The 26,947-nt window shown below is 37.0% G+C and overlaps 1 protein-coding gene across 7 annotated transcripts in view; it reads right to left on the reverse strand.

Moving 5' to 3' along the window:
- LOC131440349 (sialin) overlaps positions 1 to 26,947 on the reverse strand; it is a 45,038-nt gene that overhangs the window by 4,131 nt on the left and 13,960 nt on the right. For all 7 annotated transcript variants that reach the window (XM_058611588.1, XM_058611589.1, XM_058611587.1 and 4 more), the window contains exons 2-3: positions 6,128 to 6,552; positions 4,763 to 6,066 (exon numbers count right to left, since the gene is read on the reverse strand). In XM_058611588.1, the coding sequence (XP_058467571.1) occupies positions 4,763 to 6,066; positions 6,128 to 6,212 (1,389 nt within the window). In that variant the 5' untranslated portion in view covers positions 6,213 to 6,552. The remainder of the gene's footprint in view (positions 1 to 4,762; positions 6,067 to 6,127; positions 6,553 to 26,947) is intronic.

Raw genomic sequence — 26,947 nt, forward strand, 5'->3', positions numbered from 1 at the left:
ATTTCGTATTCAGCAGTGTAGCAGCATGGTATTCGTTACAAAGCGTACGCGTGGTCAGCTGACTCGCTATAGTAAAAAAAGGAAGATCAGTTGTACCGTTAAAAAAAACACAGACCGTAGCGTTAACAGTGATATGGAATATAATAATTTACTAGTGAGCCAGCATGATAAAGAATTTTTCGAAAAGTAAGTGTACCGATTTTTATATTATTGAAACTCTTTATAAACAAAAAATGATCGAGAAATTGGATACTTATTTCCATTCGTATGGAAATTGATCAACATGTTCTGAAACACCTCCGAAAAAAATACTACTACTAAATTCTTCAAAGTTTGTATAAGGTGGGACTGACATAAATGCAAAATTAATTTATTATAATTTCGGGAATTTACATTTAAAATCTGTATACCAATTTAACAGCTTTCTATCTTCCACAATCGGTTCATTTATTTCTTACCCTTCCAAAATACTTTTTTGATAACTCTATTTTAGGAAACAATGCAGTAATTGTGCAAACTGGTCCTAGACAAAGACGGAGTAACAACGCAAGTGCAGTCTCATATAATAATGCTTCTATCTTGCCTTATTATTTTAGTTATCACCAAATATAATTTTACTCTGCCATATTCCAATAGATGTTCAGTCCCAAGTGATGACTTTTCATCCCTGTTATAAACATGACTTGGTTATTACCATTAGTAAATCATTTGCTTCAGCAATTCTTTGATGGTTTTGTAAGGAAAGTTGTAAACCTTCTTGTAGTGTGTAATGGGAAAACCTGTTTTAATCCACCTAGTGGTGTAATGATGCCTTTCTCATATCAATCGTACTATCATATATAATACTGTGGTATTCTTCAAAATCATTTTCTTCGATTCTTAAAGGAATAATCGAAATCGGTTTGTTTGACCGTCTACTGATAAAAACTATCAATTGGGGAAGTTTTGAGGTCGATGTAGAAAACTTTTTATGGTTTTTCGCCCTTTTCAGTGATGGTATACAATTTTTAACACACTTCTCCCTATATTTCCGGAACCGGAAGTCGGATCTAGATGAAATTCAGGAATTACGTATAGGACCACAAGACCTTTCATTGGAACCTAAGTTTGTGAAAATCGGTCGCGCCATCTACGAGAAAAGTTGAAACACATATTTTCATTTTTTTGCACATTTTACCCTATAACTCCGGAACCGGAAGTCGGATCAAAATAATATTTAGCAATTTTGTATGGGACTACAAGACCTTTCATTTGAATCTAAGTTTGTGAAATTCGGTTCAGTCATCTCTGAGAAAAGTTAGTGCACTTATTTTCACAATTTTTTACACATTTTAGCCCATAATTCCGGAACCGGAAGTCGGATCCAAATAATATTCAGGAATTTAGTATGGGACCACAAGACCTTTTATTTGAATCTAAGTTTGTAAAAATCGGTTCAGCCATCTCCGATAAAAGTTAGTACAAAAAAACGTTACATACACACATACGCACATACACACACACACACACACACACACACACACACACACACACACACACACACACACACACACACACACATATATACACACACAGACGTTTTGCGTACTCGACGAACTGAGTCGAATGGTATATGAAACTCGGCCCTCCCGGCCCTGGTTCAAAAGTCGGTTTTCACAGTGATTGCATAACCTTTCTATATGAGAAAGGCAAAAAATACATAAGTGATTGTAAATGAATCAAATTTCAACATTGTTTTATTGTATTAGATAATAAACAACTCGAATAAATGTCGTCAAGCAAAGCAAAGTCTTGGTATTACATTTATTGTTGAATATGACCATTTATTTCAACAGACTTCGCAGCCAATTTTTAGCGCACAGCAGGAGTGACGGAACCCTATTGGGAATACTGAATCCACACCAGGGAAATGTCTGGGTGTGGAAGTCTTGGAAATACATTCCTTTAGAGAAATTTGGCCTTTCTGATTTAACAGACTTCACAGCCGACTCATAGCATAGCTTCGATTACATGACTAGTGCTACGATCCTATTGACACAACAGAAATAATACTTTCTACTTATTCGAAGATGATAATGGAAGTCAATTACAATGGAATATATTGACATTGAATGTATTCGATAAGTAAATTCGACCGCGCTCTATCATGCGAGTCAAGTAATTCTATCTAATCGGCGGTGAACGACTGGCAAAGATATCGAAAAGACTTGAATGTTCTCTCGTCTTCAATCGTTCTTTTGAAGGAGAATCCATGCTTGCTACTAAACTCAGGCATATACATGGTTAGCAAGTTGGTCAATACATATACATATAACCTCATGTGAGTCATTCATAATTACTCATTATTTATAGCTCTAGTGTAAGAGTAATCACTAACAATAACGATTGAATTAGGATATACTCAAAGTGTGAAGAATTCAAAAATCCATTACGTCCAGTCTTTTTTACAAGCCAATATAACGAGAGCTAAGCCCACTGCGCTCAATCATTGTAAAAAGTTCTTGTTTCCATGTGTCCGTTTAAAAAAAAAAAATAAAAATAAAATCGGCTCAGCAAGGCTACCAAACAAGCGGTAGCTTTATTGGATTTTATGTGATGTAGTCAAAATTGTTACCGAAAATATCCAAGAATGTTTTGATATTTTCGGTTACAAGTTTGACTTTGTGTGTCTTTATAGTAAGGTTTGGAGCATAGTTTGTCACTTAAGGGCTGAGGACAGTACCGTAAAGTGGTAGGTTTTGTGCTATTTTCCCATTTCAAATTATATTTTCTTGGAAACGGTGCAGAATATAGAAAAACCCACCTGACAATCTCTTCGAAATTTAGTTGAGAATATTCTGTGGAATTTTCAGAATGATTCATTGAGTCTAGCGGTCGTGCTGTATTTTTTTTCTGACTGAAGAATTGCTGAAAATTGGAACGCTCGGAAATGCATACCTCTACTTGATTATCGAATATCTCGGCTTTGAAGGCTTGTATCATAAATCTACCGTGACAAAGTCTAGATAATTTAGTTTAGATGCGATTAGTACATAAAAACATATATGTTATCGCGATAAAAGTAAAGTCTTGTATTTTTCTGTGAAACAAAGTCAGTTTCAATGCATCCGCCATTTTTTTTTGCTTTGGTTTCCTGATAGCGTTCTGAAAAAGGAGAGAGAAATAAAATTAGCTCGACAAGGCTGCCAAACACACAGACGTTTCATTGTATATAAACACATTTTTTGTTTCGCATTCAATCTTTGTAAAAGTTGAATATTTTTTCATTGTTCATTGAAATCGATGTGATGCATGCGATAGATTTATGTGATAACATTTTTCATCAAAATAATAACATGTATGCTGGCAACCCGGTATAGTTTGCTCATATACGCGAGAGTACAAGAGAAATACGATGCGCAAAGGGAATTGAGCGAGTCACGTGGTCGATTTAAAACTCAACACGTGACCCTCTGTCCTCAGACCTTAAGTGCACCTTTCGCTACACCGGTGTAGTGCAATTTAAAAACGAAAACGACATTAGATTGATCATGATTAGGAACCAACACAGAACAATGCTTGTATGCATGCAACTATGCAACTATATATTTGTACATACCTGAGATAAGATTTTGATATTTAAGCTTTTCTTCACCAAGCTTGTGTTCAAGTTTTGTATGCAAGCAGTTATTTTTATAGAGTTAAGTTTCTCTACCATTCTGCGATTTCGGTTGAAGCGATAAACTTTTTCTCATTATCAATCGAGTTCATCTTATATAAATTATAAATCAATCTTAAACACTCAAAATTTACCCTGGGTAGTTGTCAATCTCTCAGGCGAATCGACATAACATGGAATTTCATCCGAGCTTGACAAGATTAAAGCATACCAATTAATGTTTCGAATCGTTTTATGGCACTTTTTGTTTTGCTGTCTAGCAACAACCTACCTCTAGCATGCTACACGTAGGACTGAAACGTTAGCTATAGTTTCGCTGATACTTATAGATTCGCGTGTTTCCAACAGTTTCGCTTTTGCATCGACTGACCAATCAGAGCGATGCTTTCCCTTTGATATATCGCTTACTCCTTCAAAACCGTCGTCTATGGCAGGGAAATCCGATATGCCGGAGATTTATAACAGACAAAATAAGACACTGCTAGCTACTAATCAAAATTTCAATCATTTATAATTGAAAATATGTGGCTTGATACATTCAAATCGAATCTTGAAAATATTTCCAATCAAATAATGAAATAATATTAATAATTGTTGCAATATATACTAAGCTGTAAGTGTTTAAAACCTGACCACATTTCTACGTGTATTTTTCCTTGAATTTTTGATTTGCACCCCTATATAGAAAATAAAGATGTGTTCCACATCAAAAAGATGTATGTCGAAAACCTTGATACTTGAGGAGATAGAACTGGCATTGAGTAATACTGACCAATTATTTAACAGTGAGCACGCTCTCAAGAAACCGACTGTGAGTGTACGGAAAAACATAGATTGTAATGTCGTTTTCTCTTGAAAACTGAAACTGACCTAGGGTAAATTCATCAAACAAACACTTTTCACGAAACTATTTTGGGTTCGCACTTAGCACTTGAGCAAACCTGATATAAAAACCAGGTTCGACACTGACTCTATTTTCAGTTCAACAACGTTGAAACTAGGTTCGAAACTAGCTTGAAACAAACGGTTTGACAGTAGTTAGGGTGGAAGCTGGGTTTGGTTGGGCTTCAAGTGAAAACGACATAAGTAATAAACAATACTCACCGCATCGGTTACCATGACTCCACTGACCAGTGGTTGCAAAAAGGACGCCGTCATATGTATGGTCTGGGCGAAGGCCAGCACCGGTCCAGCTAGATTCGGTGCGATGTCCACGATGTTAGCCATAGCGCCTGCATACGATGCCGTAATGAAGGTAACTGCCACAAACCACAATATGAGCACAACCAAAATGTTGTACCCTAGGTAACCAACCAGCATCACAAGTATTCCAGGTACTATTTGTGAGAGAGCAGTGAATAGCTTACGCACATTCGTCAGTGTCATCAGTTGTTTATCCATTAGATAGTCGGCAATGTAACAAAATAGCACCGAGGATAAGTAGGAACACAGGAAAGGCGTCCCGCTCAACAAGCCGTTTTCTTTGATGTCGAAGCAAAGGATTTTTTGCATGTATTCAGGACCGGACATAATGAATGTGTAGTGAACCCAAATGCGCCCGAAGGTAGTCAGTCCAATTGCCCACACTGGCATCGAAGTGAAAATCTTTTTCCAAGGCACCTTCATTCCTTGCCCATTCTTTATATCCTCGCTAACATTCAGCTCGATATATTCCAGTTCTTCCGGGGTAATTCGGGGGTGTTCCTGTGGAGTATTGAAGGCTAACAGGTACCAAAAGATACACCAAATCATTCCGATGGTTCCCGTGGTGTAAAATACTAATCTCCATCCAAAGTAGGCGATGATGAATCCGCACAGCGGATACGTCAAGCCAATTCCTATACTAAAACCTTGAAAGCTGGACATGAATCTGCTTCGCTCAACGGGTGGTATCCAATAACCAACAATGGCATACATCGCCGGCCAAGTCAATCCACTGGCGAATCCTTGAATTGACCGAAGTAAAACTACCGCACCGTAGTGTATATCCGATGCATATGGAATGCACAAGCTGCAGGCAGCCGTTAGGAACTGACTCCACCCAAACACGTTCTTCGTCCCAAAGTACTGAGTGGCAACACCACCAACAACCTGTGACAGTACGTAGCACCAATAGAACGAACCTTTGATGACCGCTTGGACAGTGGAGTCCCAATCGAATTCGCCGACGATTTCTCTTGTCACATCCGGCAGCAGGGCGTCATCATCTGTATTGTTGAGCAATGCTGAGAAATTGCTGTTGGCTTTGTTCGTCATGGAGGGCACACAGTGATCATTGACCGATGAGTTTGAGTTTCCATCTCGCACCATTGCCACCAGGGCAAAATTGATGTCGTTGCGCATCATGAATGAAACCAGAAATCCTGACCAGGACAGAAAATATAGCACCAAACGGGCCGGTATTCGATCTGGTAGTGAATTAATAATTTAAGTGATAAATTAAATCTGTGCTGTAATTTCATGACTCACCTGTAATGGATCGCATACATCCCGTTTTAGGAATTTTTGCTCTGGTTTTGGGTTTCGGCAAAAACCGAATCTCTTTCTCATCCATTTTATTAATTTTAAATGATAGATTATTTAATTTAACTTTGATTTTTTTTACTGTGTACAATACTAGAGTGGGAGCACATAAACAACGTCATGTAGTGCGCTTCACTGTAATAATATTGAAATATTACAGTCGAGTGTTAATGTCATGCAACGCTCCGCAGGCTTGCAAGCGATGAAGAGCGATGTATGGCACCCTGGTTAGAAACATTTCGATCGTTGGGATTGCTTCCTTCATGAGAATGAAACGATAAGAGTTTTCTTTATTGTGTGCTGTTGTGGATATGGACACCAGAGCTCGACACTTTTGATTTTATCTGGACACGATTCCTGGTTGGATCTCTCTGCAATTAAAGTGAATAATGGGAAATTATTAGTGTAAAGTTCTGTTATCAAAAGTCGCAATTTGCAAATACTCTCGAATAATTTAAGATTACTTTTATTGTAGGATAACAGTTTTCCGATTCATCTATTAAAACCTTTAGTTAGAGTGAAATCAGCGATTTGAGATTAATGTGTTGGCTATAAGCACGAGACAATTTTCAAATATTGTTAGTTGATAGCCAACATTCAAATGAAAGGTTCTGTAGTGATGAGTCGTCCTTTAACGAGAATACTGGACATTTTTAATTTTTTTGATCTGCCTATCATCATTGCGATAATAAACTTTCAAATATCTGGAATGCTAGTGATCAGGTACTTGCTAATTTTATCGTATGAATCGTATTATGTTTCATTTATACGTAAAAACTTTTGATCGTTTTGATCTTCACTTGCAATCAGTGAAACTATATCTACAAATTATACAATTGAAATACTTCAAGTCTATTCAAGTTCAGCAGAAAAATGATATGTATGTCAGAGTGAGTGCGATCGGTCAGTAGTCGCTTCGCAACGCATCGAGTTCACTCTGACATACTTGTCAACTGTCTGCTGAACTTGAGTGAACGGAGCTCTGCCGCGCGACTCCGTGAGATCTGTCAAATTTGTTTGAACAGTTTTTACCTCCACTGGGTTCGTAAATCGAAAAAATTAATGGCGTTTTCGTTTTTAATTTGCACTACACCGGTGCAGTGCTACACTGAGGCATGAATAAACGAACAAAAATGACGAAAACATAAACAGTAACCATTGACTACAATAAACGATTCCATTGCACAGAGCTACACCAAACTTTTGATGAGTGCTACACCAGTGGTATCGGTGCAGAAAAAGTGTAGCACTGGTGTAGTGCAATTGGTAAAAACGAACGGTTTCAGTGCAGCTTTCGCTACACCAGTGTAGTGCAATTTAAAAACGAAAACGACATAAGAAAACTTGCCGGAAAAGTGGGAAAATTCCATAAAATTGTTTTGTATGGACAATGGAATTTTCCGTTGAAAAAGTCACTAATGGTTGCTAGATCTACGATTGATGTTTGGCGCGCAACGAGTTGCATAAGTGTTTGACGGTCGAAGAAAAGAATACTAGATCGTTGAAAGAATCTGTTGGCGCGCAACGATTCATGATTCATGTGGTTCTTCATTTCGAGCCACGTGCTTAATTGGGTATCGAGATTATTGCTTGCCAGATGACTCAATGACGAAATGCTGAGTCAGGAGAAAAAGTTCTGATATCATTTACCAGTTGATGTATTGTGTTCAATGGAGTCAGATGAATAGTATTGGTCATCGCGAGTGCGAGTTCAACTAATCAGAATATTTTTGAGTGAATCAATGAAAAGATTGTACTGTAGAAGCGCTAAGATTAAACTAAGAGATTTTCGATTAATTTTGCTTTCTAATGATTTAAATTACACTAAGCACACATAATAAGTTGCATTTAGATCAATGTTCAAGATGATTACCATAATGGAACGAGACTGTCATTTTATATTTCATATTCTGTGAAGAAGGTTCAAATTGGTAAGATGAATATCAAATTAAAATTTAAGCGTCGTCTATCCAAACAACCAGAAGTTCCACAGTACCTGAAAAATATCCACTTTATTAGAGCTCTAAAGTACGCGGGGCACTTTTTGGCAACTTTAACGTACAGAACAAGTTCTGAGAAAACTTTCTCACTACTACTTACTACTTACTCAAAGTTTGTTCTGTTCCGTCGGGCGAACATTCAAGTATAAGTAATTTCTTAAAAACGGATTGTTCAGAATGCTCTTCAGAAATCTTTTTTTTTACGAACTTTTAGTTACTTGGGCTAAATACAAACTGTAAACATATCCTACTCTACCGAATGAACAACTCTAGAAAAGAAACTCTTAAGCATTTTGTTAGGTATAACAAAACAAAATTTTGGTTAGTGAGCTTCTTCATCAATTACCGAAAGCAAGAATCACATCTGGAAGAGAAAACGTGGCCTTATATCCTTATATCCTTTATGTCGAAGTCATTAGTGAGGGATCTCTGTTCAGTATTTTGATTCAAAGGATGAGATGATAATCTGTACATTTACTCAATTTTTGCTTAACAGAAGTATTTCACATTTTCACATTAATTTTTCGGGCTGAAGCGAATGTGTGTCGAATTCCATTCATTGTAGGTTAATCAGAAAAATAACGGAGAGAAACGTTAACCATTTAGTCGTTTGACAATTGTGATGTCCGAAAACATAAATTCGAACAAATAATTGTTGGGCGAAACGAAGTTCGACGGGTCAGCTAGTAAACAATATTTTAAATCGAAGTATACTGTTGAATCAAGGGTGGAACAGAATGCCCGTGAACTCACTCTGTTGAGAAGATTGATATATCGAAGAACTTGCTTCGTTTTTCTGCATGTTTATACTGTAAATAGAGACATTAGCACTGCTAAAAGTTAGTTACTTAGTAGCAACCCACCATTAGACGTTTTATACGGATAAAATGCTTATTTATTCGAAGCAAATCCTTACATCGAAAAGCTGCCTTATGATATTTTCAGTTTCTTCATATTTTCCAACAAATGACAACTGCCAAACTTGTCTAACAGAAAGAACCTAAGGAAAAATAGTGTGAGTGATAAAACTTTTGTTGAGAAAAGTCTTGAATGCCTAAAAGAGGAAGGGAACCGTTTTGGCCAACAGGGGCGCTTTATAATACTTTCCCCTGCATGTTCCTGGATATAAATATTTAAAATACGACGCTCGATGTATGTGCATTTTATAAGATGTAAAATCACAAGATTTTTTCGAAGTAAAATTTGCACAAGATTGTGAATCTGAGAGCAAACAAATTCCCCCGAATAAAATCGGTACAAATTTCGCATATTTGCAGATGTACCGATTTTGGAGGAACTGCTGGTCAACCATTCGTCCCAGAACTCAAGAACAAACAAAGGCACTCAATCATGAGTTAAATCGTGCATTTTTTACTAAAATAAATCTCGAGCAAGTTATTCACCCTTATTCTTGTTTACGTCCGTATCGACCATACGACGAACGGATACTTTCGAACGAATACGAATAAGCGATTCTTGTTTTCACTCGAATGAATTAGAACGCGACTCGTTTGCCACAAAATATTCAAATATCAGTAAACTTTTTCAAAGAAATGCTAAGCCTTGATAAAATTCTTGTGATTAATTCTAGAATGTATGCCAGTTTAGCTTCAAACGATACGTGTATTCGAACATCATTCGTACGAACGAAAAGTCCCATTCTCGTTTAGGGACGAAAAGACGAAATGCCGAGGTTTCGATTCGTCCGTTTAATGCCGCGAATCAACCGTTCGAACACACTGAAAAAAGATTAATCGATTTCCATCAAATTTATTTTCGAATCTAAAGGTGATTTGCAATCAAATCATAAATTTGTGTTTTGTATAGAACACTTAGAAAGCTTAACAGACACAGTGAAATGCTGTTTTTTTCTGGCGAGCCTTCGAATATATGCGCGGTTCTGAGTAATTGCGGATCAAATATGATACACATTCAGCAAAAAAAAAGTCAAGTAACAAATGATATCAAACATTTTTCATTACAACTCAAGTCTGTATCAGTACTGATAGTTAAAAGTTGGATGGGCGTTGTTTTCATGCATGTAAAGGGTGATTTTTTAAGAGCTTGAGAACTTTTTTAAACAATAAAACGCATAAAATTTGCAAAATCTCATCGGTTCTTTATTTTAAACGTTAGATTGGTACATGACATTTACTTTTTGAAGATAATTTCATTTAAATGTTGACCGCGGCTGCGTCTTAGGTGGTCCATTCGGAAAGTCCAATTTTGGGCAACTTTTTCGAGCATTTCGGCCGGAATAGCCCGAATTTCTTCGGAAATGTTGTCTTCCAAAGCTGGAATAGTTACTGGCTTATTTCTGTAGACTTTAGACTTGACGTAGCCCCACAAAAAATAGTCTAAAGGCGTCAAATCGCATGATCTTGATGGCCAACTTACCGGTCCATTTCTTGAGATGAATTGTTCTCCGAAGTTTTCCCTCAAAATGGCCATAGAATCGCGAGCTGTGTGGCATGTAGCGCCATCTTGTTGAAACCACATGTCAACCAAGTTCAGTTCTTCCATTTTTGGCAACAAAAAGTTTGTTAGCATCGAACGATAGCGATCGCCATTCACTGTAACGTTGCGTCCAACAGCATCTTTGAAAAAATACGGTCCAATGATTCCACCAGCGTACAAACCACACCAAACAGTGCATTTTTCGGGATGCATGGGCAGTTCTTGAACGGCTTCTGGTTGCTCTTCACTCCAAATGCGGCAATTTTGCTTATTTACGTAGCCATTCAACCAGAAATGAGCCTCATCGCTGAACAAAATTTGTCGATAAAAAAGCGGATTTTCCGAATGGACCACCTAAGACGCAGCCGCGGTCAACATTTAAATGAAATTATCTTCAAAAAGTAAATGTCATGTACCAATCTAACGTTTAAAATAAAGAACCGATGAGATTTTGCAAATTTTATGCGTTTTATTGTTTAAAAAAGTTCTCAAGCTCTTAAAAAATCACCCTTTACGATGTTTAAAAGTGTGATCGACTCGAACGTAAACGGGAATATGAATTTGATATACTTTCAAACGTATCGCATACGGCCGTAAACAAGAAATAATCATATACTTAGAAACAGGTCAGATGTCCTGAAACAAAGAAATAAAAGTACTGCCAATTGTTCACAAACCTGGTAACGAAACGAGGGAAATTATTTCTTCAGTTTTAGCTCCTATCCAAAAAATGTTCAAATTACTAGTAAAAGAATTTCTATCCAAACAATCTTCAAATAACTAGTAAAAGAAAGAACATACCGCACACACTTAAATTTGATTAAAAAAATTCTTAGCAAAATATGTCGCTTTGTTACTGTGGTCCCTCAGATATTGCTGTAAATAAATGTTTCTTTTTCGCTGATCTATTGATAGAATTGACATTTTAGTCAGTTCGGTAGCTGAAAACTCGTTAAAATGTAATAATTACTAAGCGAAATTAAGTGCGTACACACTAAAATTGGATTACTGATCTCAGCTGTTTTAATATCGGTAGCTTATTTTTTCAGTAAAACTAACATTTCATCACAGTGGTACCTTAAGGTACAACTGTCAAAAATGTTTATTTGTGCTGATATATCAATAGAATGAGAATGTTCGGTAGTTCGACTGTTCTAAACTCGTCAAAAGATGAATAAAATACCGAATGAAGTTTAGTGTTTTGTAGAACATGGAGTAATCGAAAGACTTACTACGAATGACATAACGTTTTTAAGACAAAAAGTTTTGAGCCTCCCTCTCACGATAAAAAATTATGTTACATCACTAACAAACGCCCCATCCCCCTTCCTATCACGAAAAAAAATATTTTTTCGCCTTTCTCAGGCTATACAATCACTGTGAAAACCGACTTTTGAATCGAGGCCCGGAGTTTACTACATTTGTTCAAAGCAATCCTGTCAGAGTGAACGCGATGCGGTGAAAGTGCACCGCATCAAAACGCTTCGCATCACTTCGCAAATCGCTTTCTCTCTGAAAAACAACCTAAGGTTGATGTCAGAGTGAATGCGGAACGCGAAGCGTCTGGACGCGCGTGTGAGCTAGTTACGTTTTATCAAAGCAAACCTGTCAGAGTGAATGCGATGCGAAAGCAGTACATCGCATTGAATCGCTTCGCTTCGGGCCGCGTTCCGCGCTCACTCTGACATCAACCTAAGCGTGAAGCCAGAGAGAAAACGACGCGAAGCGAAACTTGACAGATCACACGGAGTCGCGCGGCAGAGCTCCGTCCACTCAAGTTCAGCAGATAATTAACAAGTATGTCAGAGTGAACTCGATGCGTTGCGAAGCGACTACTGACCGATCGCATGGCACTCACTCTGACATACATGTCATTTTTCTGCTGAACTTGAAAGGACGGAGCTCTGCCGTGCGACTCCGTGCGATCTGTCAAGTTTTGCATCGTTTCGCTTCTCGTCGCGTGTCGCTTTCTCTCTGGCTTCACCCTGCAATTTGTAAAGGGTGATTTTTTAAGAGCTTGAGAACTTTTTTAAACAATAAAACGCATAAAATTTGCAAAATCTCATCGGTTCTTTATTTTAAACGTTAGATTGGTACATGACATTTACTTTTTGAAGATAATTTCATTTAAATGTTGACCGCGGCTGCGTCTTAGGTGGTCCATTCGGAAAGTCCAATTTTGGGCAACTTTTTCGAGCATTTCGGCCGGAATAGCCCGAATTTTTTCGGAAATGTTGTCTTCCAAAGCTGGAATAGTTACTGGCTTATTTCTGTAGACTTTAGACTTGACGTAGCCCCACAAAAAATAGTCTAAAGGCGTCAAATCGCATGATCTTGGTGGCCAACTTACCGGTCCATTTCTTGAGATGAATTGTTCTCCGAAGTTTTCCCTCAAAATGGCCATAGAATCGCGAGCTGTGTGGCATGTAGCGCCATCTTGTTGAAACCACATGTCAACCAAGTTCAGTTCTTCCATTTTTGGCAACAAAAAGTTTGTTAGCATCGAACGATAGCGATCGCCATTCACTGTAACGTTGCGTCCAACAGCATCTTTGTAAAAATACGGTCCAATGATTCCACCAGCGTACAAACCACACCAAACAGTGCATTTTTCGGGATGCATGGGCAGTTCTTGAACGGCTTCTGGTTGCTCTTCACTCCAAATGCGGCAATTTTGCTTATTTACGTAGCCATTCAACCAGAAATGAGCCTCATCGCTGAACAAAATTTGTCGATAAAAAAGCGGATTTTCCGAATGGACCACCTAAGACGCAGCCGCGGTCAACATTTAAATGAAATTATCTTCAAAAAGTAAATGTCATGTACCAATCTAACGTTTAAAATAAAGAACCGATGAGATTATGCAAATTTTATGCGTTTTATTGTTTAAAAAAGTTCTCAAGCTCTTAAAAAATCACCCTTTATATCCTTTTGTGTTTGATTGTATTTTAGTCGACCCATCTCTAGAATCCGCAGTCTGATTTCAATAATATACAATAACAGTTATTATATTATACCGCCTGGGTTGATGTTTCAATGCATAAGGCACTAGTCTTACAAGCCAGTTGTCGTACGTTCATTCGAGTTTCAATAGGATGATAGAAGTCTGTTGTAAACAAAACGTAAACACATATTTTATTAGTCAGAGTAAAACCCCGCCCCCTTCTCCCTTTGTCACAATATTTGAAACCCCTTCCACTCCTTTAAGCGTGTGGTGATTTGTGAACGACTCCTAAGAATTATGTCTCATATCAATGCGAATTAAATTTTTCTACGAAGCAGTTTGAATTTCGTCTTGAACATTCCACTAGGTACTACTGATCAACTTGTTAGAATAACTAATATGATAAAAGCAAATGAATCTTCTGCTATATCCACTGAAGTTACTCTTCTAGACATCGGAAAAAGTACTCCTCAAGGTTCAAGCTTCGTTCCAATCTTGTACTCTAATTTTTCCTCTGATTTCCCAAATCTACTTGTTTGCTGCGAAAAATCTTGGCAAAAACACAATTTACGAATATCTAAACTGTGGTAGTAGAGATTTTTTTTTCTATTTATTTACAATATAACTTTAACATTACAAAATAATACTTCTGAGAGAAAAATTCAATTATAATTCATTTATTGTATTTATTTACTCACATCGTGATTGTATATCGAATACTTTTAAAAGGCTATACCGAAAACTACATATTTAAATTTGATCAGCATCTAAAACGAGGAAAGCAGATTGAAAAAATGACATGCGAATGCAATTAACAGTTCGGCTGAAAAGTTCGTATCGTTTAATAGAAACACATTTTTTTGCCAAAATTCGTTTTTATTATTCAACCTAATTACCATCAGAGGCGATACAGCGATTATAGCGACCTTCCAACTTTTCGATACCATTTTTGTAGTACGATTTGTCCTTTGCCTCAAAATAGGCCTCAGTTTCAGCGATTACCTCTTCATTGCTTCTAAATTTTTTACCAGCGAGCATCCTCTTGAGGTCTGAGAACAGGAAAAAGTCACTGGGGGCCAAATCTGGAGAATACGGTGGATGAGGGAGCAATTCGAAGCCCAATTCATTCGATTTCAGCATGGTTTTTCGTTGTTGTTTTTGATCGAGCTCACGCGGCACCCATTTTGCACACAGCTTTCTCATATCCAAATATTCGTGAATAATATGTCCAACACGTTCCTTTGATATCTTTAGGGTGTCAGCTATCTCGATCAACTTCACTTTACGATCATTGAAAATCATTTTGTGGATTTTTTTCACGTTTTCATCGGTAACAGCCTCTTTTGGACGTCCACTGCGTTCATCGTCTTCGGTGCTCATATGACCAGTACGAAATTTTGCAAACCACTTACGAATTGTTGCTTCGCCCGGTGCAGAGTCTGGATAACACTCATCAAGCCATTTTTTGGTATCGGCGGCACTTTTTTTCATCAAAAAGTAGTGTTTCATCAACACACGAAATTCCTTTTTTTCCATTTTTATCACAATAACAAAAGTAGCTTCACTCAAAATGCAATATCTCACAAACTAATAATCAGACAGCTGTCAAATTTATACACGTATCTTTTGAAGGTTGGTACTAACAGAAAATGGTATGGATTTAATTCTAGTGGCACCCTCTCATAGAAACGATACGAACTTTTCAGCCGATCTGTTATGTGTTGAAAACCGCGAAAATGTACCGCAGTGAAGGAGGACTCGAACTCGTAGCTAGCTCCTATCCGGGGAAATTGTTTTGCCAATTAAACTACCCTTCATGGGAAAACACATGAAGAGATAGTCTAATTGGCTAGAAAACCAATGCCTACTAGTTGGATTAGTTTCGCTCTGAAGTATCTAATATAAGGTAAACCTCACATGTTTCCCACGCAATTATGACTTCCGTATGACATGTGAGTTGTACGGTGTAGGTGCAACAACACGTGTACGACGTATGAAATAGAAGGCAAACAATAAATTGTTTTTGATATTTACCGTCACTGCTTTTCATCGTTTGAATAACACTTAAATACTAACCTTTTGTGTTTCTCTGATGAACACGTGCATTCATGCAGTCGTATATCTACCATAAGTACAGGAAAAAAAAACAATCTACAGACCGGACTGCAATCAAAACGTTTCATCTGAGTAAATTGATGAAATTTGTGACGGCGTGAGATTGTTGCAGTTTACGTAATTTATACCAATCTCACAAAAAACAAGTTGAAGGATCATTCAATTTCTCTGTAGAGAAATTTAACATAGTCAAGTGGTAAAAAGACTATTTGTTTCGGTAATACAAAAAATTTTCAACATTTGTTTCGGATTCGAACTGCACGTTTTGAAGAAGTGAAAAAGCAATTGTATTGAATAAAACGCGCCGCACTGCTAGGCGAACAACACATTTTCAATAGCTTTGTATCACAATAATAACTCTCAATTGATTCAATTATGGAAAAGTCATCATGCCATAAATAAATACAGATGCGACAGATAACTGCAGGGCTGAGCGTTTGTTGAGCAAAGATTGACTTTATGAAAAGAGGAAACTGAACAACAAACACAAAGTATGATGATACAATATCTATAGTACTGTAGACTGCTTGGACCCTTGCGCCCTTGACTTTGAACTTTTTCATATTAGAATATTATGCACGCATAATAAGGAAATTGAAATACTAGTTTTAGATGAAAAGGCCTTTTTACTTCGGCTCTAAGAAGAAATACTGCAGAAAAAAATAATTCAAAAATTGTACTGCTGCTGTTACAGCGACGCGTAAACTCGAAGCAAATGCACCTATTCTCATCTTACCCTTAAAGTCAATCTATCGTACAGACAGCAGATCTCACTTTAACCAATGGTTTTCGTATATGAGATATCTACTGCAACTGAGATGAATGGGGGTATCGTACTTTATTAAGATTTAAGTTAGGAGCTCATTCGCAAGTCATGGGTTGGTTATTGAAATTAGAACATCATTTGCTTTTGCAGTTCGGCGATTTCCATTGTAGGTAAGTATGTAAACATACTTAAATACAGCTATAGCTCAATTGGATAAAGGGGTTGGTCTTCTCTAGGATCATCGATGGAGTTTAAATCAACGTTAAATGAATGAAACGAGAGCAACGCAAAACATTTATAATAACTGTAAATATTCTTGTATTGTTGAAGAGAAGAGAAAAACAGCGACGCGTAAACTCGAAGCAAATGCACCTATTCTCATCTTACCCTTAAAGTCAATCTATCGTACAGACAGCAGATCTCACTTTAACCAATGGTTTTCGTATATGAGATATCTACTGCAACTGAGATGAATGGGGGTATCGTACTTTATTAGGATTTAAGTTAGGAGCTCATTCGCAAGTCATGGGTTGGTTATTGAAATTAGAACATCATTTGCTTTTGCAGTTCGGCGATTTTCATTGTAGGTAAGTATGTAAACATACTTAAATACAGCTATAGCTCAATTGGATAAAGGGGTTGGTCTTCTCTAGGATCATCGATGGAGTTTAAATCAACGTTAAATGAATGAAACGAGAGCAACGCAAAACATTTATAATAACTGTAAATATTCTTGTATTGTTGAAGAGAAGAGAAAAACTTAGAAACTAATTCACTAATTAACGCGAACAATGAATCGATTCAATTGAAGACTGCATTGATTTTTCTGCATAAGATATGACGTCTAACGCACGTGACATCCGAAAGACAAAATTGCATCAATCAGAAAATTAATCAATGTCTCATATAGTCGTGATAAATGAGCTGAAGCTGATGAATAGTTTTAACTACATATTTTTTACTATTTTTTCAGAAAGAACTCAATATGAAATAGAAGAACATGCTGAACTGTGAATTATATTGTTACGAATTTATCGCTGCATTGCTGCAATGCGCTTCAAAATCAGTTGATTTGTATTCTTTTCTAGAATTTCAACATGTGCTATAAAAACGTAGACTTCAAAACAACGTTATACGATATAAATTGGCGTTAGTGGCTCTAAAAGTTTCCTTTTTATATATTTTCGGAAAACGTGAAAACAAAAATAACAGTTTATTGAAATTTTCCGCAGACCGTTTGATGTTTGGGACATAAGTCATTTGCTGCGAATCCATCGCTTATTCGAACAGTTATAATGGCTATATATGATTAAAAAGAATAAAAGAATACTTGAGCTCTATTAAATTAACTCAAACAAAGTATTGAGTACTATTAATAAATGTAATAAATTTGAAGTGAATTTCGAATCACTTAAGTCCTATCAGGCACGTACCCGGAGGGGGGGCCTGAGGGGCCCTGACCTCTCCAGAAATCAGAAACAGAAACAAACAAAAAATCTTTGATACGAAGCGAACAGTGTCAAAATTAAATAAAAGAGAAATTAAGCACCTGAAAAAATAAACGGCAATAATAATAAGACACTTAATTGTTCTGGATGGCTGGAAAGAGGAAGTGCGTGAGCTTACCATAGTTGAGCAAGATTCTGCAAATTCGAATGATATCCTGCCGCTGGATCTTACACATACTTGTTTAGGACTAAAAATACGAGCGCAAGTGCACTTCGAGTACATGTTTGGCTGGATCCATTATTATACGCCAGAGAAAAAAAATGATTACCCAACAATGGACTGAAGTCATCGCGAGTGCCTGGAAGAGAGGCTCAATGGGTCGGAAAGATCATGATGCCGGTTTTCTGGGATTTTCATAATATACTTTTGAAGTACTAAATTGATTAAAGACCGAAATCAAACATCGGTTATAGGGCATCAAGAAACCATATGACCAGTGAGACATTTTCAGCTTGACTCTGGAACCGAGAATAGGGTCTGAATAAAATTATATAATATCGCATGACGCAAGCCAGCATTCCAATATAAGTTTGAAAATTGGAATCTGTTATCGTTTTCGCTTGATACCAAACCTAACTCTTGTCAAACAATTTGTTTGAAGTCAGTTTCGAACCTAGTTTCAACGTCATTGAACGGAAAAGCGAGTTAGTTTGAGGTTTTTTGAAGCGATAACATATGAAACTTCGAACTGGCGAGCTTTTAATAACTTTTGTCGTGAATACGACTTACTTAACTATGGGGCACCTTTTCAAAATTTGCCTCTCTGAGAGAGTGATAAGTTTTTGATCGGTAATATCTCTTGTTATATATAACGAATCAACATAATTTTTGCTACATGCTATCGGAAATATGATCACAATTTTATGATAAAAGTTTCAGTTGTGTGACATTATCTCAAACAATGCAAAATTAAACTTTTCTGAAATGTTTGGTATAAACGAGTATCAAAGAGGATAATTCATAAGGCGCGTTTGCCTTTCTCGTATTTTTAAAGCTCATAGATCAGTGATCTGTGAAGAGATTTATATAATTTAACTACCAATAGAATCTAATGCTGCTATTTTTATAGCCGTTAGGACCGCCCGTTAGTGAAAAAGCTCCAAACAAAATCACGTAAAAAGAAACTTCCTAACAAAAATTGGATCAGTTTGGATTCTATCGCCACTGCGAGCAGATGTATTGTGTCGTTGTGTCGTTTGCAAAGCTCGTTTCGCTTCCCTCAGCGATTACGTCACAGCTGCAGTCGTTTGCATTGGTGAAAAAACAACGAAAAGAGGACAACGGTGGAGAGCATCACACAAAATCAGCCGTTCTAATGGCTCTAAAAGTTTCCTGAAGAACTATTAGGATTTCTTCTTCGCAAATTGAAGGTAAATATCCTCAGTTTAGTGCAAATCTAGAACAGTTTGATTAGATTTGTGCACTTTTCGCTGTGAGAAATTCAGAGTAATCGAGATCAAGTGAAGCCTTCGTTGTTTTTGCATCTAATGTGAAAAGGGAAATGCTTGCATAATTCATACAATTGATGAACTAATTGATATTCGGAAGTAATAAGGAACATGTCAGTTGTTTTCGTATTCACGACATCCAGTTATGTCTCTGACATTACCCATCCACCTTTTTTCTGAGGCTCAGTATAGCAGCCGAGGTGAATCAGTGAGGTAAAAAGACAGGTGGGTAATGTCAGAGACATAGCTTGATGACGTGAATACGAAGAAAACAAACGTAAATAAACATGCTTTTCCGCACTTCGGATAGTTGTTCTTTAATTTTAGCGAATTCTATACCTATTTACATGATAAAAAAGATAAGCAAACACATTTGTGTCGAATCTTTCCAAAATTTGGAATAAACTCATGTTTCATGATACTGTAAGTAAAATGGTGGCGACGACGGACGTATACATGTAAAATAAATCTAATGAAACCACATATTTTCAATTCATAACGCAAGGGGTACTTTTTGGGAAGTGTCAAAACATATTTGATAAATTGTTGTATCTGAGACATATAGCAATGTATAAGTCATAAATTGAAAATAAGAGGATACAATAATTTTATTTTTAATCTGCTCGGTTTTGGCTGTTTGAAAAGTATTTCATGAGATTCATAATAACTGATCGGATTCGTCAACTCATAAAGTTGTAGTGTATTGCTACGAATAGCTAAAATTTTTATTCTAGTAATGTGTATGGGTCCGTACCATGTATCTGAGTATTAAATGGTTTTTAAGGAATTACATATATACGAACCTTATGATAAAAAAAGAACCGGAATTTACATTTTAAAATCCCCGCGCTTGTCCAATCGGTAAACTTTTTTTCTCTCAACGTTGGCAACACTTTTATACACATTCTATCAAATTTTGACGCATATCGTGCGATTAGTTTTTGTTTGGCGTCTATACAAAGAAGTTGGAAACTTTTCGTGTGGCGATTTTTATAATGGATGAAAATTTAGAACTACGTGCGTGCATCAAATTTTGTGTTGCAAATGGATTCAAGTGTTCCGAAACGTTGAAAATGTTAGAAAAGGCCTTTGGTGAATCGTGTCTAGGAAAAACACAGGCATACGAATGGTATAAACGCTTCAAAGGTGGTCGTACAAGCTTGGATCATGATGAGATCCCTGGCCGCCCAACAACATCTGTTACTGAAGAAAACATTGAATCGACGAAGTAAATCGTGTTGCAAAATCGTTCTGTACCGATTAGAGAGATTGCTGTGTTGTTGGGCATCTCTTATGGATCAGCCGAACACATTTTAACTGATGTTTTGGGTTTGAAACGCGTCGCTTCTCGGCTGGTGCCAAAAAAGCTGAACACCACGATAATGCGCCGGCTCACACAGCGTTGGTTGTGTTGCAGTTTTTGGCCAAAAACTCAACCAAGCACCGTACTCTCCAGGTATGGCCCTGGCCCCTCCAGAAATCAGAAACATTTGCGTCGAATTTTTCCAAAATTTGGAATAATTTCATTTTTCATGATACTGTAAAATAAATCTAATGAAACCACATATTTTCAATTCATAACGCAAGGGGTACTTTTCGGGAAGTGTCAAAACATATTTAATAAATTGTTGTACATATAGCAATGTATATGTCATAAATTGAAACTGAGAGGATACAATGACTTTATTTTTAATCTGCTCGGTTTTGGCTGTTTGAAAAGCATTTCATGAGATTCATAATAACTGATCGGATTCGTCAACTCATAAAGTTGTAGTGTATTGCTACGAATACGAATTGAATGACCGTCGTAAACAACATGCACAAATATGTCTTACACATATTAGTCAATTAAAAAGTACTCATGGTTTAAAACCATCCACAGTTAGTGTCTGTTTTAGTAGTGAGCAATATTCCGAATTTGTATGTGTCGGTTTTGCACGATACGCTTTGTGCGTTCAATTTCATGTGTTTGCAATTTCGCGCGCCTTATTTTAGCACTGAATTTCACCTTAATTCATTTTAAAAAACTTCAATTTGAGTTATTTGTTGTTATCTCATACTACTGAAAACTTTATCATAATATTGAAAATTATGCATGACATAAATCCAAGAACACCACAATTTTTTAGGCGATGACAGAACATTACAGCTATGAAAACATGCCAAATTTCGCCTGTTTCGATATCAAAATCAAATAAAATAATTGATAAGGTCGTTAAATAATTCATGTTTTCATTCTTTGGATAGTGATTTTAAGTAAATGGCGAAGCTTATGTGCATCTATCAAAAAGTAAATTTTCATGATTTTTTCGTCTGTGCCATTTGCAATGGTCATTGATACTGTAATCGTAATATTAATAATAAATCGTATTTGAGTTCTGTCATATGATCGCATCAGTTTATCGCGCATGAAATTAACGGAAGGGGAATTTCACAGTAATGTGTTAATTGGGCAACGTCATACAGTTCAATACAGCCTTACATTATTAGTATAGACTCTCATTACTTATTGATTGTCAAGTAAAAAAGTTTACACATATGCTTTAGGCCTAGGGTAACAGAGGTATTTTAAACCCACTTTAGGATTGATTTTATGTTGGCCCACTTTGTAAAAATATCCACCAAATGTTGTAATATCTTTGAAAAACCTTCCGCAATAGGCCATTTAATGTAATTAGCTTCAAATTACTTAACATCGATTAAGGGATGATTAGGAAGTATTCTTAGCGTAAGTAGGGTAGAAGAGACCTTAGCTTAGCTGTTTTTTTATTGAGTTTAGAAAGTATAAAACACTTCTAGAAGTTAGATTAATCACTAATTATCAGTGCGGTAAAATTTCATTTTCAATCGAATAATAAAGGGTGATTTTTTAAGAGCTTGAGAACTTTTTTAAACAATAAAACGCATAAAATTTGCAAAATCTCATCGGTTCTTTATTTTAAACGTTAGATTGGTACATGACATTTACTTTTTGAAGATAATTTCATTTAAATGTTGACCGCGGCTGCGTCTTAGGTGGTCCATTCGGAAAATCCGCTTTTTTATCGACAAATTTTGTTCAGCGATGAGGCTCATTTCTGGTTGAATGGCTACGTAAATAAGCAAAATTGCCGCATTTGGAGTGAAGAGCAACCAGAAGCCGTTCAAGAACTGCCCATGCATCCCGAAAAATGCACTGTTTGGTGTGGTTTGTACGCTGGTGGAATCATTGGACCGTATTTTTTCAAAGATGCTGTTGGACGCAACGTTACAGTGAATGGCGATCGCTATCGTTCGATGCTAACAAACTTTTTGTTGCCAAAAATGGAAGAACTGAACTTGGTTGACATGTGGTTTCAACAAGATGGCGCTACATGCCACACAGCTCGCGATTCTATGGCCATTTTGAGGGAAAACTTCGGAGAACAATTCATCTCAAGAAATGGACCGGTAAGTTGGCCACCAAGATCATGCGATTTGACGCCTTTAGACTATTTTTTGTGGGGCTACGTCAAGTCTAAAGTCTACAGAAATAAGCCAGTAACTATTCCAGTTTTGGAAGACAACATTTCCGAAGAAATTCGGGCTATTCCGGCCGAAATGCTCGAAAAAGTTGCCCAAAATTGGACTTTCCGAATGGACCACCTAAGACGCAGCCGCGGTCAACATTTAAATGAAATTATCTTAAAAAAGTAAATGTCATGTACCAATCTAACGTTTAAAATAAAGAACCGATGAGATTTTGCAAATTTTATGCGTTTTATTGTTTAAAAAAGTTCTCAAGCTCTTAAAAAATCACCCTTTATAAGATGAAAATGAAATTTATGGCCGCTGACCGTCAGCATATCCCTACTAATTCACTTGACTTTTGCTGCCATTTTCAAGTGAAGCTCCAGGAATTCATCGTCAGTTGAATAATCGTACCTAGTCATTTGAAGTTTTGCTTGCTCAGTTTCGAGTGCCAAGTAGTGTAGCTCCTTCATTGCCTTCGCTCTTGGTAGTAAGCAATTTCGAACGAATAGAATTATGAATGGATTAAAGTACTAAAAATGAAAACTGAAGGAGGAAACAATTAATTTATGTGTATTCTGTGATTGATATTTCAGCTATCTGGTTTGACTTTCATCTATTATCTTGAACCCGCAACTTCTACCCGCGAAAACCGTTTTAACAAGTTAAAAGTTCCGGGTTCGAGTCTTGTCCGTTGGGTTTTTTTGCAGTATTTTTGTCCATGGATAGTGATGGTACCAATCACTGGATTTATTCAAACAAAATAAAATTAGTCGCTCTCTTATTTGTAAGTTAGAAAAAAAATAAAATTCCAGATCAATGAAGTACTATATTCCACAGAATATAATCTACCACGACTTCTGGGCATAAGCCGGGAAGAGGTATGTATTACTGTTAGTGGAGTCGCTATACGAATAAATCGACCTTTTTTGTGAGGATAAATTATCTGAGATCATAATTGCGATGTTTCAAATTGTGAATTCATAGTCAAAATCAATCAAAGTACAAAAAGAAAAGAGGAAATTGTCACATTTCTAGTGTAGAGTGACTGCCAGTGTAGTGTAGTCTAGTGTAGAGTATCTTACCAAAGAATGAAATTGGTATGAGAAAAAGATTTGCATCGCTAGATCTATTTTACCTGTACTGTTGTATATATATTATAAAACATATTCGTTAGTGAGAGAGATCTGCAATGTCTGCGGTAAAAAGGATTGACATCCTCTAATCGTCACTTTAAACACAAAAACACCCCCTCAAAAAAGAAGTCAATAAGTCAAGTCCATTATCCATCCAGCCCTTCTATAAGGAGAAAAACCACCCATACAAAAGGGGGGTAATGTTAATAGTTACCGCAACATTGATTTCGATCTCTTTTTACCAAAATTATTACAAATAATGATCTAGAGTGAATTTGTGAAGGAATGCCCTGCTGCCCCCCCTTCCCACCCCTCGGATCTTGATTTTTGTTTTATTCCCAGTCTCACAACCAATTACTTGCGTTGAGTAACTGAGAATCTTAAAAACAATTTAGTTTTGGTTCCCGTTTTAAGCGATATAATTATTTTCACTGAACGATCTGTAAAATTTATCCAATATATAAAAATACTACGGAACATTTGTTTTCACACTACTGACGTGATCTGTAAACTTTGAAATGTCATATACCTTTATCCCAATTCAATAAAAGTATCACGAATTTTCTGCGAATCAATTGAGCAATGATGACTCCATCGGTGCGAATCATATCTGTCAAGCTGTTTTATCTTCGGGAGTGAAGACTGGAAGCTGTACGAGAAACGCTAAATTCGTTATAATTTCTGTGGTTTCCTGATGGCATAAATAAAATAAACCTGATTAATGCTCCTAAAATGCATGCATAAAGTTGCCTGCGTATTTAACACAACCACAGTAGCTAATGGAAAAAAGTACACCCGTTTCTCACTTGAAGCGCTTTTAGTGTCTCCGTACAATGGGAAATCTATGTTTATTTGATTTATGCTGATGGTAACCATGTTTTCAATTGTATACACGGAACCGCAAAATAACATAATTTTAAGTACATTCCACCTAGTTTGGGTGTTCCGTTCAGTAAACTAATTTTAAGTTAACGGTAAAAATACTTCAAGATGACTAAATCTACTGAATGATAAGTTATAAAGCTTGCTTCATTTAGAATTGGAACGAACTTTTGCTCATATTGTGGCGTTCCTGGAGGACGGATTTGGAAGTTCTTGGCACCCACGTGTCGGGAATTTTGTCAGCTTCACGTATGATTTTTGACATTCCGCCAATCGACTGTACTTTGTACACAATCAACATGGAAGCCGAAAGAAGGGAAAAATTGTGCACAGTTATTTGGAAAATCCATTGTGGTCTGCATCTAGGCTAGCTAAACAGCTGAAATTGCCCAGAAATACCGTATAGCGTGTTATCAAACGGTATAAGGAAACATTGACGACGATTCGGAACCCTCAAGCACAAATCAAATAAACATAGATTTCCCATTGTACGCAGACACTAACAGCGCTTCTAGTGAGAAACGGTTGTACTTTTTTCCATTAGCTACTATCATAAATCAAATAAACATAGATTTCCCAGTGTAATAGTACTGTAGTTGAGGAAGGCGTGACACCAAAAGCGCCGTCTGGTGGAGAACGGGTGCGTAAATGCTCCTAAAATGCATGCATAAAGTTGTCTGCGCATTTAACACAACCACAGTAATGGAAAAAGTACACCCGTTTCTCACTAGAGGTGCTGTTAGTGTCACCATACAGTGGGAAATCTATGTTTATTTGATTTATGCTACTGTGGTTGTGTTAAATGCGCAGACAACTTTGTACATGCATTTTAGGAGCATTTACGCACCCATTCTACACTAGACGGCGCTTTTGGTGTCACGGGTTGCTCAACTACATTACTATTACACTAGGGAATCTAGGTTTATTTTATTTATGCCTCAAGCCAATCGTCGGAGTGGAACTGTCGACCGGAGACTGCGTGGTCAGATTTTGAAGACGATTAAGAGGAATCCTAATCTGTCGGACCGTGATTTGAAATTCGGTGCTGCCCATGGTACTGTGAGGAGAACTCGACTCCGGGAAGGAATCATGTATCGAGCTTGCAAACAGCCAAATCGGACCATAAAACAAAATAGTGTAGCCAAAATTCGTGCTCGGAAACTATATGACCAGGTGCTGACCAAGTTCGACGGGTGTCTTCTGATGGACGATGAAACTTTTGTCAAGGCTGACTTCGGGCAAATCACAGGTCAAAATTTATACTTGGCAACGGCTCGGGGGGATGTTCTAGCCAAATGTAAATTTGTTTTTGCCGGCAAATTTGCAAGAAAATTCATGATTTGGCAAGGCTGCATTGCCTATAGCTAAAACGATGGACGAAGAAGGTGTGCACCGCATAATGAGCCATGTTACAGAAAAAATTCGAGAATTCCTTCGAAACCGAAACTCTCGCTGTTGGGTGGTTTTGCTCTTTATATTTTGACAACAATGGAAGAAGCGAATGAAAGAAAAGATGCAAAAGAACGCAAAATTAAGTAAAAGGAAGTCAAACAATAGATAGTTTTTATTTTCCGTGTATATTTTGTATATTGCTCACTCGTCCGCCCGATTCTGGAAAAAGCTTCAGTAATCTGGTGTCCGTATCAAATATCGTAGAGCCTTAGACTTGAACGTGTTCAGAAACGCTTTGTTCGCATGGCATTACGACATTTGCCTTGGAGAGATCCTGTAAACTTGCCAGCATACCCGGACAGATGCCAATTATTGGGAATCGATACTTTACAGCGCCGAAGAAAAATTCAGCAAGCATTGACTATTGCGAAATGAATAAACGGGGAGATCGACGCTCCAGAATTGCGTAGCAAAATTAGTTTTCGAGTACCAAGCAGATCATTGCGATATACGACTCTACTTCAAAACGGATTCCACAGGACTTTATTTGGAAGTAACGAATCTATAACTGCGTGCACACGAGCTTTTACTTCTGTTGAAACAATTTTTGAGTTTGATGAGCCTTCCC

The sequence above is a fragment of the Malaya genurostris genome, chromosome 1, assembly GCF_030247185.1.
Source record: "Malaya genurostris strain Urasoe2022 chromosome 1, Malgen_1.1, whole genome shotgun sequence".
Classification (NCBI taxonomy): Eukaryota; Metazoa; Arthropoda; class Insecta; order Diptera; family Culicidae; genus Malaya; species Malaya genurostris.